At 41.1% G+C, this 20,534-nt stretch overlaps 3 protein-coding genes and 1 pseudogene across 4 annotated transcripts; all 4 read right to left on the reverse strand.

Annotated features, from left to right (window-relative positions):
* Nucleotides 1-876: 876 nt before the first annotated feature.
* LOC106311745 lies at nucleotides 877-5,093 on the reverse strand (annotated as a pseudogene). Its single transcript, XR_001264080.1, has 16 exons — nucleotides 4,972-5,093; nucleotides 4,703-4,825; nucleotides 4,514-4,624; nucleotides 4,253-4,420; nucleotides 3,925-4,187; nucleotides 3,584-3,840; nucleotides 3,275-3,501; nucleotides 3,037-3,201; nucleotides 2,743-2,856; nucleotides 2,551-2,679; nucleotides 2,310-2,474; nucleotides 2,086-2,223; nucleotides 1,874-1,998; nucleotides 1,546-1,795; nucleotides 1,257-1,478; nucleotides 877-1,162 (listed from the first exon to the last, which is right to left on the reverse strand). The product of XR_001264080.1 is annotated as an uncharacterized LOC106311745 (transcript).
* A 5,378-nt stretch (nucleotides 5,094-10,471) lies between these two features.
* Nucleotides 10,472-12,255, reverse strand: LOC106311746 (pyruvate dehydrogenase E1 component subunit alpha-3, chloroplastic). Its single transcript, XM_013749019.1, has 3 exons — nucleotides 11,930-12,255; nucleotides 10,996-11,773; nucleotides 10,472-10,923 (listed from the first exon to the last, which is right to left on the reverse strand). The coding sequence occupies exons 1-3, from the start codon at nucleotides 12,143-12,145 to the stop codon at nucleotides 10,646-10,648; spliced, it is 1,272 nt and encodes a 423-aa protein (XP_013604473.1). The 5' UTR covers nucleotides 12,146-12,255; the 3' UTR covers nucleotides 10,472-10,645.
* Nucleotides 12,256-12,710: 455 nt separating this feature from the next.
* Nucleotides 12,711-13,898, reverse strand: LOC106309974 (60S acidic ribosomal protein P1-3-like). Its single transcript, XM_013747149.1, has 4 exons — nucleotides 13,810-13,898; nucleotides 13,493-13,577; nucleotides 13,016-13,234; nucleotides 12,711-12,931 (listed from the first exon to the last, which is right to left on the reverse strand). Exons 2-4 carry the CDS (start codon nucleotides 13,562-13,564, stop codon nucleotides 12,878-12,880), a joined length of 345 nt encoding a protein of 114 aa, XP_013602603.1. The 5' UTR covers nucleotides 13,565-13,577; nucleotides 13,810-13,898; the 3' UTR covers nucleotides 12,711-12,877.
* Nucleotides 13,899-14,699: 801 nt separating this feature from the next.
* LOC106312287 (3-ketoacyl-CoA synthase 1) lies at nucleotides 14,700-16,556 on the reverse strand. Its single transcript, XM_013749750.1, has one exon. It carries the CDS (start codon nucleotides 16,407-16,409, stop codon nucleotides 14,823-14,825), a length of 1,587 nt encoding a protein of 528 aa, XP_013605204.1. The 5' UTR covers nucleotides 16,410-16,556; the 3' UTR covers nucleotides 14,700-14,822.
* Nucleotides 16,557-20,534: the final 3,978 nt, after the last annotated feature.

Here is a 20,534-nt window from a genome sequence, read left to right on the forward strand (position 1 = left end):
AGGTGACATATATTGTTGGTCGTGTCTCTCATGTGGATGTTGGTTCCCGTTTGTGTGTATACAGTCTTATTTTATCTAGCCCGTCTTATTTTATCTAGCCCGTCTCTTTAATATGTTTGAATTTACTCATCAAAATGTCTTTCGAGTTTCGAGTGATGAAGAGTCTTATTTTATCAAGCCCGTTCTCTTAGATGACTGATATGTTTGAATTTACTCATCAAAATGTCTGACCATTAACTTGATCCGAGTTTTATATGATTTCATTGTTCATGTAAAAGATATAAAAAATGAGAACTCTTGCCCTTTATATGGTTGTGTATTAGAAGATTTATATCCTTACGAGCTACTAGTATGATGCATATATGCTACCAGCCTATCCCATTATATTAATGATTATTATGGTCATGGCACCATTGAAGTGAGTTAACATAGAGTCGATAACTATGACAACAACAAATGTCCACAACACTTGGTTATAGTTTAAATTGTGTCCTTAATTTAGGGTGGTGGATGATTCTATATCATTAAACTTAAGTGTCAAATTCTCTCCTTAATTCGCAACTTTCATCAAACTTCCAACAGCTTCTTCGCCCAACATCCACTCTACGATCTTTATTCAGAAAAAGAAAAACCCAGTTCGTTTTTGTTTCTCTCGTCACTATTGTATTCTTCATGACCACATCACCGCACCGGTGCGTTGATAGTTTTTGGCGATTTGTATGCCGATACCGGAATGGGGTTTATAACATGTTTGCTAGAAGCCTAGAATGGGGTTCGATAAAAAATTTAAGCCTTAATATAAAAACCCAATGCATAGATCGATCAAGATTCAGGGCTCTCTCTTCGAGTTTCAGGGAAAAGATACGAGAGAAAAAAAAAATCAAAAAGATATTTCTGTATTCCCCACATTTCTTGCTACATTTACCAAGTCAAACGCAATAATCTAATTTGTTTCTCACAAGGGAGTGAGTATTGAGGAGAGTGATTAACCAGTAACATCTTTATTGAAAATCTAACTATTTCATGTGGGAAAATCGAGCAAGTGCATTTGGGTACGTGCTTTGCGGAGGTGACGTGAGAGACTCCTCGAGATCAGTTTGAACGACCTGTGAGCTTCTTCGTAAAGAAAACTATCTACTCCTTCAGTGATGGTTGTTCCGGTCTACAGTCAATAATAAAAAAAAAAAAAATAGCAGGTCAGAGATGATAATTAGTTAAATAGTAGCTTTAGAAGATTCTAAGAGAGGCACTATTACCTTCATCATCCTGAAGCTGTTCATAGCATGCTTGACACTCGACGATGATGATAATAGTTTGAGGGAATGATGCTCCCATTCGTCTACAAGCTTTTTAAGAAGAGCAACGCTAGCTTCCAAGATTCTCCTTGTAGAGAACATCCCATCGCTTAAAGCAATCCACGTTTCGTGTCAAAACACTGATGGCGATCGCTGTAGCTTCATTGGCCAGAGCAGGATTTCCTGTGAAACAAGCAAAGGGTGGTAAATTCAAAAGAAAGAGAGAGGGGGTTTCGTTGGTTACCAATACCTTTTTGGCCAGCTAATTTCAAGGAAAAAGTGAATATCTGTTTAGTGCGTCTGCACTTGTATCTGGTGCAAGGGCCACTTCCTTCAACAAGGGATAAATTGCCTGAAACCTCTCTGTTGCCTCCTCTACTCTAGCAGGGAATGTAAGCCGCACCAACATCTCAAACGAACAAGGTGGAATCAGCCACTCTCCATGCCTAACAGCTCCGTTTAGGAGTACAGCCCGAGCCTCTGGATTCGAGGACAAAATCCTGATTAAAAGAAAAAAACAACAAAGGTTTTAGACATACAAGAGCAGAGGAGGGAGAAAAACTTAAAAATGGACTCACATCTCAACAAATTGCAGGATGAGATGAGTTGACTGAGAGCTGCTGTAGTCCTTGTTATTGGCGACTAGTGGCAGCAAGTTACGCACCCACGAATACAAGCCAGCACATAAATCACCTTGGGAGGCCTGTCACCATTTAATTAAAAAATATTGAGAAACTTGAACAAAACACAACAAATTTGGATAAATTTTTTTTTTTTTATCAGAATTAACCTGAGCCATCATCCAAATTATAACCGGAAGCTTGTCCTGGCCTTGATAGGTAGGACTCTCCCTCAGCTCCGGCAAAACAAGAGTCAAGGCATCAGGTCGAGTACGCAACACCATGGCTAACACAACAAATGCTGCCACCTACAAGTCGGAAAAAAAAAAAAAAAAAACGTTGGAGACAAAAGTTAAAACTGAATAAAACACACCATTATTCAAAAGATTGGAACCTTGGATTTGTCTTGTTCAACTTTGACAACAACTCTAGGCCATTCAGTGAGAATGAAATCAGAGGCCCATAGTACAACGCCAGGTAGTATAGTCTCGAATGGAAGTACGTTGATGAAATCGACTGTTGTTTCGTAGACAGGCTTAGGAATAAGAGATAACGGAACCTGAAGCAAGAAAGATATCATCATCAGCTAACCACCAAAGAATGGCTTTTAGATTTACAAAAAAGGAAGCTCTCACATGAATGAGCTTGGATAAAGGATAGTCCTGGAACATCTTGACCCATTGAAAGGATACTTGGGAAAGTTCATCCCCATAGTAATGGATTAATTTCAACATCTGCTTCGCCGGTATATACCAATCATCGTCCTATCAACAAACCAGAATTAAAATTCGGTTTCTGAATTTAGACAAAACGCGAATTTCACTTGCCAATACTTGGTCGAGGTAAGCCGCAAGAGGTGAGGGGTCCATCTTTTTGGCAGCTTCGGACAAAGACAATATCGCCTTTTCAATTTCCTCAGCGTTTGATTTGTCTTCCACAAGCTGTTTAGGATAAAAGTTGAACATCTCTTAGTTTTCCCATTGTACAAAAGTTAACGACAGGGGCTTTGATTCATCATCACACAAAGTTTGAAGATAACTAATAGCAATCAGATAAGATTTTGATCGGAAGACAATTCTACAACTTGCAAATACAAAAAATCAGATCTCGAGTTCACTTACCTTAAGGTCTGAGGGATCGATCTTTGCCGGATTTGATTTGTTCAGATCCATTATGTTGCGGCCGCCACTTCCAGGGGTGAGTCTCGTTGAGATCAGTTTGCACGACTTGTCAGCTTCTTTGTAAAGAGAAAGCTTGGCTACTCCTTCAGTGATGGCTATTTCGTTCTGCAGAATATATATATAGCAAGGTGAGGTCAAAGAATTAATATTAGCTTAGAAGAAGAGTCTAATAAGAGACCTTCAGGATGAAGCTATTCATAGTTCGTTTGACAGTGAGAGTATCAGTCGGTGATGATGATAATTTGAAGGAATGATACTCCCATTCGTCTACAAGCTTTTTAAGAAGAGCAACGCTAGCTTCTAGATGCTCCTTGTAGAGAACATCCCATTGCTTAAAGCAATCAACGTTTTGTGTCAAAACACTGAAGGCGATTGCTGTAGCTTCACTGGTTAGAGCAGGATTGCCTGTAAACAAAAGCCAAGGGTAAATTTAATAGGGGAAGCAAAGCAAGTGGTGTTTCGTTTGTTGCCTTGCCGCCGATAATACCTTCTTCTCCAGCTAATTTCAAGGAAAAAGTGAATATCTGTTTCAGTGCGTCTGCACTTGTATCTGGTGCAAGGGCAACTTCCTTCAACAAGGGATAAATTGCCTGAAACCTCTCTGTTGTTGCCTCCTCTACTCTAGGCGGGAATGTAAGGCGCACCAAGATCTCAAACGAACGAGGTGGAATCAGCCGCTCTCCATGTCGAACAGGTTCGTTTAGGAGTACAGCCCGAGCCTCTGGATTCGAGGACAAAATCCTCCTGATTAAAAGAAAAAAACAACAAAGATTTTAGACATACAAGAGCAGGGGAGGGAGGGAATCTTAAAAAAAAAAAGGGACTCACATCTCAACAAATTGCAGGATGAGATGAATTGACTGAGAGCTGTAGCAGCACTTGTTACTAACGACTAGTGGCAGCAAGTTAACCGCCCATGAATACAAGGCAGCAGGCAAATCTTGTTGAAAGGCATGAGACATCATCCAAACGATAAGCGGAAGCTTGTCTTCGCCATGATACATAGGTCTCCACCTCAGCATCGGCAAAAGACCAGTCAAAGAATCAGGGTTAGCACGCAACACCATGGCCAATTCAACCAATGTCGCCACCTACCAAGATAATGGGAAGGTAAGGCACTAAGTAGAAGAAGAGGAGATATAAGACAAACAAAGACCTGATATATGATAAAAGGTTGTTCTTCGCCTTTAGAATGTGCTGCCCAATCAATGAGAAGTCGGTCAAGCGCCCACGTTACGAACTTCCAGTGTGAAACGGATGGAAGTTTGTTGATCCAATCGGCTGCTGTTTCGTAGACGGATTTAGGAATATAAGATAATGGAACCTGTGCAAGAGCAAGATATGTCAGGACCTTTTTTTTTTTTTAATTTAATTTTTGATTTAAAAACAAACACAAAACGTAAACTCTCTCACTCACATCGGACAAAGGCGATGTCTTTAACATGTTAAACCATGGTAATGATGATACTTGGGAAAATACTTTCTTAAGGTAAAAGATAAACCTCCATATGTCAATCTCCGGCACACCCTGTTTAACAAACAAACAAAAGGACCAAAATTGAAATTCGATTTCGTCTGATTAGACAAAAAAGCATATTCAACTTACCGTCATTTCGTCGACGAAAGCCGCAAAATGTGAGGGATCAATCTTACTGGCAGATTCGGACAAAGAAGCTATCGCCGCCTCCTTTGATTCATCTTTCACGGAAGGGTATGTTCCAATTACAATCTGTGGTTAAACATTCATCTCTTAGTTTTTCCAATTTTACAAAAGTCAAAAAAAAAAAAAAAAAGAAACAAATAGCAACAAAAAGAAACAAGAGATTTTGATCAGAAGACACTTCCAAATTACAAAATCACATCGAGTTCACTTACAAAATCCTCCCGTACAACATCAACGTTTGAGGGATTTGTATATGACGTTTCAGCTTCCTTCGCCTTCGGATTCGATTTGTTCTTCCCCTTCGATTTTTTGAACATCTTTGTTCGTTTGATTATTTATTTTTCTTTTCTTTTAATTCCGCCGGTTGATTCGCATGCCCTATTTATCGACAGAGATATGAGGCGGTTGCAAATCACTGGGCCTTCAACGAATCTAAAGTCCATTTATCATTCATGGACATTCCTTTTACCCAGATGCTTCTAAAGCCCTAACAAAACCTTATGCGTATTGGAGTTGAGCCCAAGTCCATCTCACCACCAAACTTAGTGTGGAGGCCCAAGCAGAAAAACGACACTGCAGCGAGCTCATCCTCTACAATCAGTACCTGCGCTCAAGACAAAGCTAGTCAAGAGACAAACAGGAACGGTGCGCTGGCGTCCGTAAAAGCAAAAGCACCTCTGGCTACAGCTCACACAATCTCAACGGCAAATAGATTTCAAGTCCTAAATGATGAGCTGTCAGAGACATCTTAACTTAGTCTCATTCTCTATATAAAGCAATGTAATAAGCCAAAGAAGAACAAGAGAAAATAATAACAAAAGAAAGTTTTACCTCTTCATCTTTATTGTATCGCTTCTTTCATGGTATCAGAGCCATGGATCTTGAGCCCTACAAGTCACCATCTCTAAACGTGGTGCACTGCATCACGGTTAAACTCACAGACCAAAACTTCGCGTTCTGGAAACGACAGTTCCAATCCTTCCTCAGTGGACAACGCCTTTATGGCTTTGTTGCTGGAACCATTCCACAACCACCTCTCACCATCATGGCCCCAAGCATTACAGGCACCTCCACCCCCATCCCTAACCCAGACCACCAAACTTGGTTCCAATCCGACCCAGTAGTCCAATCTTGGCTGCTTGGCTCCCTATCTGAACAGCTTCTCAGCGTCGTTATCGACTGCACAACCTCATGCGAAGTTTGGCAAACCCTTGAAAAGCACTTCAACAGACCCACCAACTCCCGAATGTTTGAACTGCAAAACAAGCTTCAGACGGTCACAAAAGCTGGCAAAACGATGGAAATCTATCTACAAGACGTCAAAAATCTAAGTGATCAGCTAGCGTCTATAGGAAGTCATGTCACTGAAACTATGAAAATCTTCTTTATCCTCAGGGGTCTAGGAAGAGACTACGAACCTATCAAGACGACTATCGAGAACGCGATGGACAACGTCCCCACTCCAACGTTTGAAGACGTCAAGCCCAAGCTGATCAGCTTCGATGACCGTCTTCAGAGCTACACCAAAACCAACGACGTCTCTCCTCACCTAGCTTTTGCGTATGTTCAAACAGAGCAAGCCGATGCTTACTACGTCTCGAGAGGTCGAGGAAACAGAGGAAGATACAGAGGTCGTGGCTCCGCCTACTCCACTCGTGGCAGAGGATTTCATCAACAGATCTCCTCCTCCAGAGGTTCTGACTCTGAAAATCGTGCTGTCTGTCACATCTGTGGGAAGCCTGGTCATCTTGCTCTCCGATGCTGGCACCGGTTTGATCACAGCTACCAACAAGAAGACATCCCACGTGCTCTAGCTGCAATGAGAATCACCGATGTTACTGATGCAGCAGGCATAGAGTGGTATTCAGACAGTGGAGCTACGGCTCACGTCACCAACTCACCGCAGCATCTGCAACAGTCTCAACCATACTATGGCTCTGACACTGTTATGGTTGGAAACAGCAACTTCCTCCCCATCACTCACACCGGATCTTCCTCGATAGCAACAACCTCAGGTAAACTACCTCTCACTGATGTCCTTGTTTGTCCTAGTATTGCCAAATCCTTGCTTTCAGTTTCCAAAGCTACAAAAGATTATTTGTGCTCTTTTAAATTTGATGATGATGGGGTACATGTTAAGGACAAGCACACAAAGAGGTTGATGATAAGGGGAAGAAACATTAATGGTCTTTACCTGCTGGAACCAGAAAAGTCAGCTTGCGCCTTGATCTCCTCTAGACACCGTTCAGCACCAGATGATGTTTGGCATAGGAGGATGGGGCATGCTAATTCTCAAGTTCTTCAGCACCTGTCAGCATTGAAATTGATCTCAATAAGCAGAAGTACCAAGAAGATTTGCGAGCCTTGTCAACTTGGGAAAAGCAGAGATTACCGTTTTCCGCCTCTAGTTTTTCTGCATCAAGGCCTCTTGAACGAGTTCATTGTGATCTATGGGGTCCTGCACCAATCATGTCCGGTCAAGCTTCAGATACTATGTAATCTTCATTGATCAATGGTCAAGATTTAGTTGGTTCTACCCTTTAAAGAATAAGTCAGACTTCTATCCTATCTTCTGTAAATTTCAAAGTCTAGTGGAAAACCAACTAAGATGCAAGATAAAAACCTTTCAGTGTGATGGTGGCGGAGAGTTCATGAGCTCCAAGTTCCTGAATCATCTCCAACAACACGGCATAGCTCAGCATGTCTCGTGTCCTCATACTCCTCAGCAAAACGGAATAGCTGAGAGAAAGCATAGACATGTCACTGAATTGGCACTCTCAATGTTGTTTGACAGCAAGCTTCCGCAGATATACTGGGTTGAGGCCTTCTTCACAGCCAATTACATCATCAATCTCCTTCCATCATCTTCCCTGAAAAACCAAGACGTAAGCCCCTATCAGAAAATGCAAGGAAAAGCTCCAGAATACTCAGCTCTCAGAGCTTTTGGCTGCGCTTGCTATCCTACGCTAAGAGACTACTCAGTCAACAAGTTTGATCCAAGATCATTACCTTGCGTGTTCTTGGGCTACAACGCGTTCTACAAAGGGTACAGATGCCTCTTCCCTCCTACCGGTAGAGTGTACATCTCTCGTCATGTGATTTTTGATGAACACTGCTACTCATTTGCTGATAAGTACAAACACCTTCAGCAACAAGCTACAACGCCCCTAATGACTGCTTGGCAAAAGAGCTTCTCTCCATCACAACCTGCGCCATCAGAAAACGCTCAAGCTACACAATCCTCTGATACTCATCAAAGGAATATAACGACTGAGCAGGTCATACCTCTCTTCAATGAACAAGAATTTCCACCGCTGCGATCGTCTGTGGCATCTCATTGCCTCTTACTTCGTTTGTTGCTCCTAACACGAACCCTAAGGCTCCAACTGGTACTCTTTCAACTGAAGCCTCAACTTCGCATCTGGTCAGAGACATCACTGTGATCACTGCTTCAGCCCCAGCACCTGCAAGAGCACCACATGCCACATCAGTCTCTCATCACCCTATGCTCACTAGATCCAAAGCTGGCATTATAAAACCCAACCCACGCTACGCTCTAATGACCTCTAAGGTTGCCTACCCTGAGCCCAAGACAGTCACAGAAGCGCTGAAGGACAAAAGATGGCATGATCCTATGTCTGAAGAAATAGCTAACTGCCATGAAACTGGCACATGGGAACTGGTACCGTATGAAGAAGGAATGCATGTGTTAGGATGCAAATGGGTGTTCAGAACTAAACTAAATGCCGATGGAACACTACTCAAGAGAACACCAAGATTGGTCGTTAAAGGATATGAGCAATCAGAAGGGATTGATTACCTAGATACCTTCAGCCCAGCTGTCAGAACAGCTACAATCCGAGCTGTTCTCCACACGGCCACAGTCCTCCAATGGGACATTAGGCAGTTTGATGTTAAACATGTCTTTCTTCACGGGGATCTTCAGGAAACTGTGTACATGAGACAACCTGCTGGATTTGTGGACAAAGACCGTCCTGCTCACGTCTGCCTTCTCCGCAAAGCAATCTACGGGCTCAAGCAGGCGCCCAGGGCCTGGTTTGACAAATTCAGCACCTTCTTGTTGGAGTTTGGCTTCATCTGTAGTCTTCATGATCCCTCCATGTTTGTCTGCATCAAGGGAAACAACATCATCATTCTCTTACTCTATGTAGATGACATGCTAATTACCGGAAACAGTTCTGAGCTACTAGAAGATCTATTGCAAACTCTTAACAAGAACTTCAAGATGAAAGACATGGGGAATCTAAGCTACTTCCTAGGAATTCAAGTTCAACAACACGGGAACGGTCTATTCCTTTCTCAACAGAAATACGTTGAGGATCTCCTAGCAATAGCCTCAATGACAGATTGTGCTACCATGCCCACACCTCTGCCCCTTGATATCAACAGAGCATCTGAGAAAGAAGAACTCTTCTCAAATCCCACTTACTTCCGAAGCCTCGCTGGTAAACTCCAATACCTCACTCTCACAAGGCCTGACATACAATTTGCAGTCAACTTTGTATGTCAGAAGATGCATGCCCCCTCTGTAAGTGACTTCAACCTCCTCAAAAGAATCCTTCGATATGTAAAAGGAACACTGACAATGGGGATCTCTTTCAACAAAGACACGGACTTCACAATCACTGCCTACAGCAACAGTGATTGGGGAGGTTGCCCTTCAACAAGCAGATCAACTGGAGGCATTGCTACTTACTTAGGTTCTAACCTAATATCCTGGTCCTCTAAGAAACAGTCTACGATTTCTAAGAGTTCTACAGAAGCAGAGTACAGATCACTCTCAGAAACGGTTTCAGAACTAACCTGGTTGTGTCTGATCCTCAAAGAACTTGTGATCCTGCTTCCAGCTACTCCGCTTCTGCTCTGTGACAACCTCTCTGCAGTGATGCTCGCCGCAAATCCCTCCTTTCATTCCAAGACGAAGCACTTCACCAGAGACTATCACTATGTACGTGAAAGAGTAGCGCTCAGAGCTGTTGAAGTCAAACACATCTCCAACAAATTCCAGATCGCCGACATTTTCACAAAGTCTTTGCCTCAAGAGTCGTTTCGTTATCTTCGAAGCAAACTCGGCGTGTGTCTTCCACCCACGCAGAGTTTGGGGGGGGCTATTAGAGTTGAGCCCAAGTCCATCTCACCACCAAACTTAGTGTGGAGGCCCAAGCAGCAAAACGACACTGCAGCGAGCTCATCCTCTACAATCAGTACATGCGCTCAAGACAAAGCTAGTCAAGAGACAAACAGGAACGGTGCGCTGGCGTCCGTAAAAGCAAAAGCACCTCTGGCTACAGCTCACACAATCTCAACGGCAAATAGATTTCAAGTCCTAAATGATGAGGTGTCAGAGACATCTTAACCTAGTCTCATTCTCTATATAAAGCAATGTAATAAGCCAAAGAAGAACAAGAGAAAATAATAACAAAAGAAAGTTTTACCTCTTCATTTTTATTGTATCGCTTCTTTCATGGTACGTGTGAGCTGTAGCCAGAGGTGCTTTTGCTACGGACGCCAGCGCACCGTTCCTGTTTGTCTCTTGACTAGCTTTGTCTTAAGCGCAGGTACTGATTGTAGAGGATGAGCTCGCTGGAGTGTCGTTTTGCTGCTTGGGCCTCCACACTAAGTTTGTGGTGAGATGGACTTGGGCTCAACTCCAATAATGCGGACTCATAATCATCATATAATTAATGTTAATCAACTTTAACCAACGTATTTGTAATTCAGATCCAAAGAGACAAGGAAAAAAAAAAGAGTTCAAACTGTTGCTCAGAGGCATTTTAACTTAATAACATCAAACAAGTAGACATTCATGATTTAATTTTAACTCTCTCTCTCTCTCTCTCTCTCTCTCTCTCTCTCTCTCTCTTTTCAGACTTGAGCGGTGCCTTCAGTAAACTTGGGATCCTCGCATCTGTAACGTCCATCAGGTCCTATCCCAAACCCTTTGGGATCAGCAAACACATTCTCTAGCAACTGACTCCGACCAGGCTGTGGGCTCGCGTCTGCAAACTCAACCGCTTCCTCCACCAAATCGTCTATCTTCTTCTCTATCGTCTTAAGTTCCCCTTCATTAGCAAGCTTGTTCTCTATCAGATACTTCTTCAGTGCTGTGATCGGGTCTCTTGCCGCGTACTTGGCTTTCTCAGCTGCCATAGTGTAAAATTAGTTTCAATCCTAAGATAAAACAATACAAGCAGTAAAAGAGAGAGAGAGTTTACCAGCATCACGGAGCTCATCAGGATCAGCCAAGGAGTGTCCTCTGAACCTGTAAGTCTCACATTCCACCAATGTGGGACCTTCACCTCTTCTAGCTCTAGTAACAGCCTCTTTAGCCACTTCCCTCACCTTCAGCACATCCATACCGTCAACATGAACACCTGGCATCCCAAACGCAGGACCTTTCTTCCATATCTCAGGATCAGAAGTCGATCTCAAATGAGACATCCCAATCGCCCACAAGTTATTCTCAACGACAAAGATAATCGGCAACTTATAAAGCGCAGCCATGTTCAGACACTCGTAGAACTGCCCGTTGTTACAAGTCCCGTCTCCGAAGAACGCAACAGTGACGTCATCGCAGTCCTGCTTCAAGACTTCCCTCTTGTACTTCGAAGTGAAAGCAGCGCCAGTGGCGACAGGGATGCCTTCGCCTATAAAGGCAAACCCACCGAGCATGTTGTGTTCTTTTGAGAACATGTGCATGGACCCACCTTGGCCTCTGCAGCAGCCGGTGACTTTCCCGAAGAGCTCGCTCATAACGGCACGAGCGGAGACGCCTTTGCTGAGGGCGTGGACGTGGTCACGATACGTGCTGACGACTGAATCGGATTTGGTGAGAAGCTTGATGAAGCCGGTGGAGACGGCTTCTTGGCCGTTGTACAAGTGGACAAAACCGAACATCTTGCCACGGTAGTACATTTGAGCACACATGTCCTCGAAAGAACGACCGAGAATCATGTCTTCGTACAAGACCAATCCTTCCTCTTTGGTTATCAACTATTTTTCGTGATTATTAAAATTATTAAAATCAATTCTAAAAAAAAAAGATTTTTCAAACTACTTCGGGAGCATTGCATTGGACATGAATTGGTAAATTACGACAGTTTAAATACTTTGTCGGAATAGTAAAGAAGGTTTAAGGAGAGAGCATACCAGGGAATTGGTGGGTTTCTTCTCCTTGACAATTTCCTGGACAGCGACGACGGGGGATCGACGAGCGGCGTGAGCGTGATTGAGTCTGCGAATGGGGAGAGAACGGGTGGATCCGAGGAAAGAAGAAGGAGGAGGCAATCGGGTGGGGGGAAGCAAGAGACGATTCTCTTGAGATGATCCATGGAGAGGAAGCGTGGCAGAGAAAGCCGTCGCCATTTGCAATGTGAGATTCAAGAGAAATTGCGGAGAGAACGAGGATGATGATGATGAGTTGGAAGTGTTGTTGTAATAAGAGGCGGAGGCTCAACTCCCCCCTTCTACCTATTTGTTTCCTTCAATTTTTAATTATTTTGTTACAAAATTATATATGTGTTTTAGATTTTGGGACCCACCAAACTAGTGATACTTTCGTTAACATCAATGTTTGCTTTTTCTAAATTATTTTCTTAAAAATTTCAAGATCCAATCTACGAAGTCCAATTGGCAAATTGATGTACAAATGTACACAGCTGCAGAAAGTAAGAAAGGAACCACAAGTAGGTGAACGACATGAAAATCCCCACACGCCATATACTGCGCCTTTGATCCGCTCTCTTCTTCCGTATGTATCGCATTAATGGGCCAGGCTTAACGATAGAAGAAACACCTCATATTCGAGCCCAGTGATTTTGTTTGTCGCTAAGCTAAGAATTCTCTCTACGTTTTAAAACAGTCTCTGTTTTAATTTATCTCTAACCATATAAGTTGTGTGTATAACAGTATAAGGTTCCACATTTATAAATCTTCTAGATCTAAATAACTTGAATCGAGTCAAAGAAGGAAGAACAAAATCCATTTTAACAAAAGACAGAGCCGACTGGATAGACATAAGTTAATACAGCAGAATACAAACTCGGATGATGCAACAAAATAATGGTCTCAAATTGATGAAAAACCAAACTACGCTGCTTAGTCGAACAAGCCGAAACCCAAATCACCATCACTCTCTTCCGCCACTTCCTCCTGCAACAACCATAAAATCCCCAAGAATGTTTAGTAACATGCTGTTCAAAAAAAAGAGTAAATATTTATTCTTGTTTCCCCTACCTTCTTCTTCTCCTCAGCGGCAGGTGCAGCAGCCGCGGCACCACCACCGGCAGCTGGAGCAGCAGCAGCAGCAACAGGGCCACCGCCTCCACCACCAGCACCAACGTTAATGATGAGGTCAGTGACGTTACGTTTCTCAGCCATCTTGGCGAATAGCATTGGCCAGTATGACTCAATCTCAACGCCAGCTGCTTTGACCAAAGTAGCGATCTTGTCGGACTACAAACACCAAGTTAAATAGCAAAGTCACTAAAACAAATTCCAAACGTCAGAATAAGTCTCCCAAACAACAAAATTCCTATTATCCTATAGATGTCGAACACCATATTAAGGTTTGTAGAGAGATAAACATAAATATTAAGCAAGTAATCAAATTCCTAATCCTCTACCTCTATGTCTTATCTATACTAACTACTAAACACGTTGATCAAAGAAATGGATCATCTGAAAAATCACAAATAAAGAAAGAAAACTAACCGTGATAGAAATACCCTCGTCCTCGAGGATCATAACTGCGTAGCTGCAAGCAAGCTCTCCCACTGTCGACATTTTTTTTTATAATCTGAAACCATGTCAAAACAAAACAGCTGATTATTAGTCACCAAATTACCAAAAAAAAAATATATATATCATACATACTCGGAATCCATTAATCCGGAGTCTAATCTGAGATTCTAACTAACCAAACATCACATAAGGTCTACAAAAGTAGATCACAAAGGAAAGCAGCTGCTAGAAACAGTGAAAAAAATCAATGAAAGGTTGTTCAGAAAGAACATAGAAGCATCAAGTACCTGTGACTAGGTTCGATTATGCTTTCGGAGAGCGGCTCGGTTGATAACTCGCTAGGGTTTGCCACAAAGATGGAGACGCGCATATTATAAAGCTTGTAACCCTGCCATATATGGGCCGATTAAATATACGGTGGGCTCCTTTACAAACTTATAAAAGTTTCAGTTTATTCGGCCTTTATTTTATAGTGGGCCTTTTATTCGATTTACTCTTTGACCAGATGTGTCGAAGATAGCCAATGCCATTGATCCATCCGTATGCTCCTAAATTCCTAATTCCCAATGGTTGTACATGTTTTTGACTTGTAATTCAACAAACAAATTTAAATGTATGTTTTCCCAAAGACATGAAAAGTCCGACGTTTTTCTTGTTTTAAATTATAAGTCTCTTTGTTTTTTTTTTTTTTTGGTAAATGCAGATGATGGTTCAACCACCTCCATCTAGGAGAGTTGTTGATCCGACTAACGGTTCGATCCGAAAAACTACACATAATTTAGTTATTATTATAGATGAAGACTTTGAAGAACCAAGAAATTTTTAGTAATGGATCTGGCTTTTATATGTTTTTCTTAGGTTTCCCTTATTGACTCCCTCCGTTACTTTTACTAAACTAGCACAAGGAGTGAACGGGTTAGTAAATATTAATATTTTTGGATTCTTCTTCTTTTTTTTTTAACAAGGTTAGTGAGTAATACTTTTGCCAGTTAGCTAGTGAATGAATCAAAACCCACAACTTCACCAACCAAAAAGTGTGATCAATTAAAATCACCGTAATTTGTGCGAGTCTGCAAGTTATCTGTATAGGTGTGAACTCGGGTACCGTGGATTACCAAGACTTGACAATTTTTAGATTTTCTGGTTTACAAAAGTATCAAAAATCAACTAACTTACATCCATAAAATTAATTAAATTATAATAATCCAATCGACAACTTACAACAAAATATTTGATATCAATAAGTACACAATTACATAATCAAACCAACGAATACACTCCACATATCCGGTCCAACCAATCACTGCATAATCTTAACCGGATAATCTTCAATCGAACCAGCCCATGCATTACCGGTCATCTCCTCCGTCGAAACCACTCGTAACGCTTTCCAAACCGCACTATTACACTTGAAACCAGATCCAAACGCAATCTGCCAAAGCCTATCACCAGCTTTAACCCGACCCTTAGCTTCGGTATAAGCCATCTCGTACCAAAGCGAGCTACTCGAAGTGTTACCAAACCGGTGCAAAGTCATTCTCGAAGGCTCCATATGCCAATCTTTAAGATCGAGATTCTTCTGCACCTCGTCGAGAACCGCTCTACCTCCTGCGTGTATACAGAAATGCTCGAAAGCTAGCTTGAAATCCGGAATATACGGCTTCACTTTGAGTTTTAGCAACTTCCTTTTGACCAATGAAACCAAGAACATTAACTGTTCCGACAAAGGAAGAACCATCGGTCCTAACGTCGTTATGTTTGTTTTCAGAGCGTCTCCGGCCACGGACATTAGCTCCCGAGCTAAAGAGACACCGATCGTTCCTCTCTCGTCTTCCTTCTGATACACGCAATTATAGTTCTTGTCGTCTGATCCTTTGTGTGTCCGTACGACGTTGACTAGCTCGTACTTTGACTTTGACCGGTCTTGTCGCCGGTTAGAGAGGAGAATCGCTGCACCGCCCATTCGGAAGATGCAGTTACAGAGGAGCATTGACCGGTCATTGCCGAAGTACCAGTTTAGGGTTATGTTCTCCGTGCTGACCACGACGGCGTAAGAGTTAGGGTTTGCTTTGAGGAGGTTGTTGGCGAGATCGATAGATATTAATCCGGCGGAGCAGCCCATTCCTCCGAGGTTGTAGCTTTTGATGTCTTCTCTCATCTTGTAATGGTTCACGATCATTGCCGATAGAGACGGCGTCGGATTGAATAAGCTGCAGTTTACGATCAAGATTCCGACTTCAGCCGGTTTAATTCCGGTTTTCTCGAAGAGTGAATCCAAAGCACCGAACATAACGGCTTCAGCTTCGGCACGTGCCTCGGACATATTTAGCTTCGGGGGTGTTGAAGTTATGCCACGTGGAAAATAAGTCTCGTCTCCTAAACCGGCCCGGTTCGAGATTCTTTGCTGGAACTGGACGGTGTCGTCGGTGAAATCTCCGTTTTGCTCCGTCATCTTTAAGAACGAATCTACGGACATTTTCCGCTCGTCTTCCGGTTTGTAGCAGGAGAAATCCACTAAGTAAACTGGTTTAGACCGGTTAGTCACGTAGATGATCAAAACCAAGCAGAGGGAAACCAAGCAGGCGAGTCTTGTCACCCCGTCGAGTTGGACCGCATGGTTATACCAAAGCTCGGAGAAGGTCTCGAACGTCAGACCGGTTAGCTGAACCAGCACGGTCCCCGTTAAGGGAAGAATGATGAGTAAGAAGAGAAAGGTGGTGAAGTTGAAAGAGTTATGAAGTCCAAGCTTCACGTACTTAAGCTTGACGGACGTTAAGAAATCTGGCAAACGTCGCCGGATTCGTATAACGGCCGATGAAGAATCTTTAAACGCCATCTCCGCTGTTAATCTCTCTTGATCCATCTCTATGCTGTTTGTTCTCTCCATCAGTATTAACTTTCGGTCGAAATATTTCAAGCTGGATAGACAATTTGTATAACTATTAAATCGTTAGGCAGATTCGGAGAAGGAGAAAATGAGAAATACAAATTCCTGAAGTGGTGAATTTGGAGGATTTTGGTGAAAGGAGGGCAAGTGGAGGTGGATATATATATAGAGTTGCTATTAAGTGCAAGAAAGAGAGAAAAAAATTAACAAGATTAAATAATAACGAAAAGAAGATGTGAATAATATTCGAAATTAATGGTGGGTGGTTCCGAGATACTATTATTAGTTCAACTACTTCTTATATGGGACCTTGATATTAAATTAACTATTTGTCACTTTTTGTTTACACGAAATGTAAATGTGTAATAGTACATTCTCATAAAAGTCTTTCAGAACCCATCTGAAACATATGGTTAGATCATAAATTTAGGTCTCTTTTTCACATAAATTTGAGTTTGACAAACATACTAACTTTCTATTTTTGTTTAGCCTAGTTGTTAAGTAGATCACAATAACACAACAACAAAATATGGCATGCATTCTTACTAATCGAAGAGTTCTAGACAACCATTAGCAAAATATATGGTTTATATATCCAAGATTGATTGAGTAGTATTTGAAAATTAACAATTAAATATTGTAAATATTTTGGTAACTTGTAATTTTAAAGCAAATTTGTTTGACAAACGTTACTTTCGTTCATGAGAAGCGTTCCCTGTCCAATTGCAACAACAAGGGTAGACGAAAGCGTGTCCCCAAATATTCAAATTTGCTATTTTTATGTAATTGTGTATTTCACATGGATAGAAACTCATCATTTTTAGACCATGATAAATTGATAAAGAAGTACACTATATTATTTCTTGATATCAGCACATTTCGTTTTTCCCCATTACATACGCATCCACATTAAATGTTTCGATTATGTTGTCAATTATATATATATTTTTAAGTCAATTATAATTTCAAAATTTTGGCTATCTCCGTTTAGATGTTGATTTGTTGATAAAAATATATATATTTAAAATCTTATGGACAGGTAATTGTTTATCAATACTATTAAATCAGAAACATGACCTATTGATATGTTAAGTCTAACTATTTTTATAACTCCATCTAAATGATTATTTAAATATATTATGTAACCACTTTTTACTAATATTAACCTTTATTTTAGTTCCATAATTCTAGGGATCCACTTCTCTCAATTGATTTTAGTCGATGGTTCCATTTTAATTTTTTTTTTTTTTTTTTTGATAATCCAGGGGTTCCCCGCTTCGCGGGTCATTTCCCTAGGCCCGGTCAGGCAGCGATCCACTTCACCCGGGAGGACTTTACCTGGGCTGGATCGAACTCAGTACCGTTTTGGTGTCCAGAAGAGGCAGGGTAGTTTTCGTATGGGGGGGAAATCGAATCCGGATGGTGGTTGCCACCACAGGCCCGTCCTGCCACTTGGACTACCTCGTCCGGACTGGTTCCATTTAATTCCACAATTTTAGGGAACCACTTTTCTCAGTTAATTATTAGTAGATGGTTATATGTAGAATTAATAACATAGGCAAATAAATGATCTTATCCTGATATTAACACTTGATAATAATATAGGTAAATAGAATACATACGTTAGTGTACGGTTTATGTCAAATTATTTTATTCTACTAAGGTTCTAATGTGTTTTACTAAAACCTATGATTTTTTTCTTCACCTGGTATTTTTTTCTGAAAACTACCTAATAATATTTAACATAGCATTACAATCTACACTTTTTAATAATACATAATTGACTTAATGCTTGAGGTTAGTCGGTTTAATAATTAATTTATTGTATTATTTTGTAAGAATACAATATGTAAACAGTTTATTTAGATAAAAATCACCAATGTGTATTACTTATCGAAAATTCTTCAATATGGAAATAATAGATTTTATGTTTAATGAAAACTATTAGCAACTCTTACAATATATATATTCTTTCAGTTATTTATTCAGTTTTTGGTTTAATTCTATTAAGGTTTCAAGTTTCTGGAGGTAGTAATTTAAATCTCATTTGGATATTAATAAATTTTGGTTCGGTTCATATTTTTATGGGCTTAATTAGTTTTGAATACCAGTTTAAATCATATAAAATTTAAAAGTAAAATATATCTTTAAGTTCTACAAATTCAATAATAAAAATAACAAATGACATAATTTTATAATTTTATAATACATGACCAAATACCTAAATTTAACATAAATTACGCCAGTTTAAATATTTGAGTGAAAAACCAATAAATATTTTGAATATCTCCAATATTTTAAGCATTTTAAATTATTATTGCATTATTCACGGGTTGTTCTATAAAACCTACAAAGTATTTGTCGCTGTAAATATATTTTGAATTACGATTATAGTTTTACTGCTTATATCAAAAAATAATTTGAATAGATAATTTGAATAAATATAAACATAAACTATGTATAAATATAACGCATAAAATCATACATAAAATTCTAATTATTATTAAGTACATATGTAAATGATAATATATCCGCTTTATCAAAGGGTGGGTTAGAATCTAATTTGCTATTAAAGTGATTAGAAATCCAACAATATTTATCAGCATTTTCGATCTGTATTTCTTTCTGATTTTCAAATACTTCTTCAAACCTAATAAATTAATTGTGCCAAGGTGTCCAAAATGGACATTGGAGGGGAAAATGGGGGAAAACGAACCTCAGAGACAGAAGCGTAGTCTTGTCGTTGTAGTCCGACTGGAACCTGTCTCTATTTTCCTTATTTACCTTTTTATTGGGATAAGTAATTAAAAAACTGCAATAAACCAGATGAGCCATTTTCGTACAGCCGGGGAAATCAAGAGAGCCTTGTTCTCCATTCACCCGGACAAGGCTAACAAGGCTCTGGGACCCGACGAATTCTCGGCCTGCTTTTTCCAGTCGAACTGGCCGGCAGTCGGCCCTGCGATCGTTTCAGAAGTTCGCAGTTTCTTTGCTACCGGGATCATGCCGACGGGTATCAACGCGACGCATGTGCGCCTCATTCCCAAAACACATACAGCGAAGACAGTTGCGGAGTTCAGACCCATTGCACTATGCAATGTTTACTACAAAGTCATCTCAAAAATCCTTTCTCTGCGGCTTCGACCTATTCTCGGCGACATTATCTCTAAGAGCCAATCGGCCTTCCTACCCGGAAGGGCCATTTCCGATAACGTCTTAATAACGCATGAAGTCCTCCACTACCTCAAGACTTCGGAAGCTCAGATCAACTGCTTCATGGCGGTCAAAACTGATATGAGTAAAGCGTACGATAGACTCGAGTGGAGCTTCATCAAAGCTGTCTTCGAACGGTTAGGTTTCAGTGCTATCTGGGTCAACTGGATCATGCAATACATCTCCACAGTCTCGTACTCTTTTCTTATCAACGACACTGCCCGGGAGATGGTGGTACCGGATAGAGGCATCCGACAGGGCGATCCCCTCTCACCCTACATTTTCATCCTCTGCGGAGAGGTCCTTTCGGGTCTCTGCTGCCGGGCTCAGAACAGTGGCGATCTTACTGGGATACGGGTGGCTAGACATTGCCCGAGACTAACCCATCTTCTCTTCGCGGATGATACCATGTTTTTCATCAAAGCCACTACAAGCAATGCCTCAACGCTTCATGCTATTCTCCAACAGTACGAACTAGCTTCGGGTCAGCTCATAAACTTAGACAAGTCCTCTATCTCCTTTTCAGCGAAAACACCACAGGAAACACGAATCAGTGTTAAACAAACCCTTGGTATAGCTAAAGAGGGAGGGGTAGGCAAATATCTAGGGCTACCTGAGCTTTTTACAAGAAAGAAGCGGGACCTTTTCTCCTCCATTGTGGAACGAATCAAGATCAAAGCCGCCTCCTGGTCTTCTCGCCGTTTATCACCAGCCGGGAAACTCACCATGCTCAAGTCGGTATTGACAGCTACACCTACCTACTCTATGTCGTGTTTCCTCCTCCCCGTGGGTCTATGTAACAGCATACAATCAGCCTTGACCCGGTTCTGGTGGGATGCGGATCCCTCCACCCGCAAAATATGTTGGGTCTCTTGGGACACTCTTTCGACTTCAAAAGATTCTGGTGGCCTT

The sequence above is a fragment of the Brassica oleracea genome, chromosome C8, assembly GCF_000695525.1.
Source record: "Brassica oleracea var. oleracea cultivar TO1000 chromosome C8, BOL, whole genome shotgun sequence".
NCBI lineage: Eukaryota > Viridiplantae > Streptophyta > Magnoliopsida > Brassicales > Brassicaceae > Brassica > Brassica oleracea.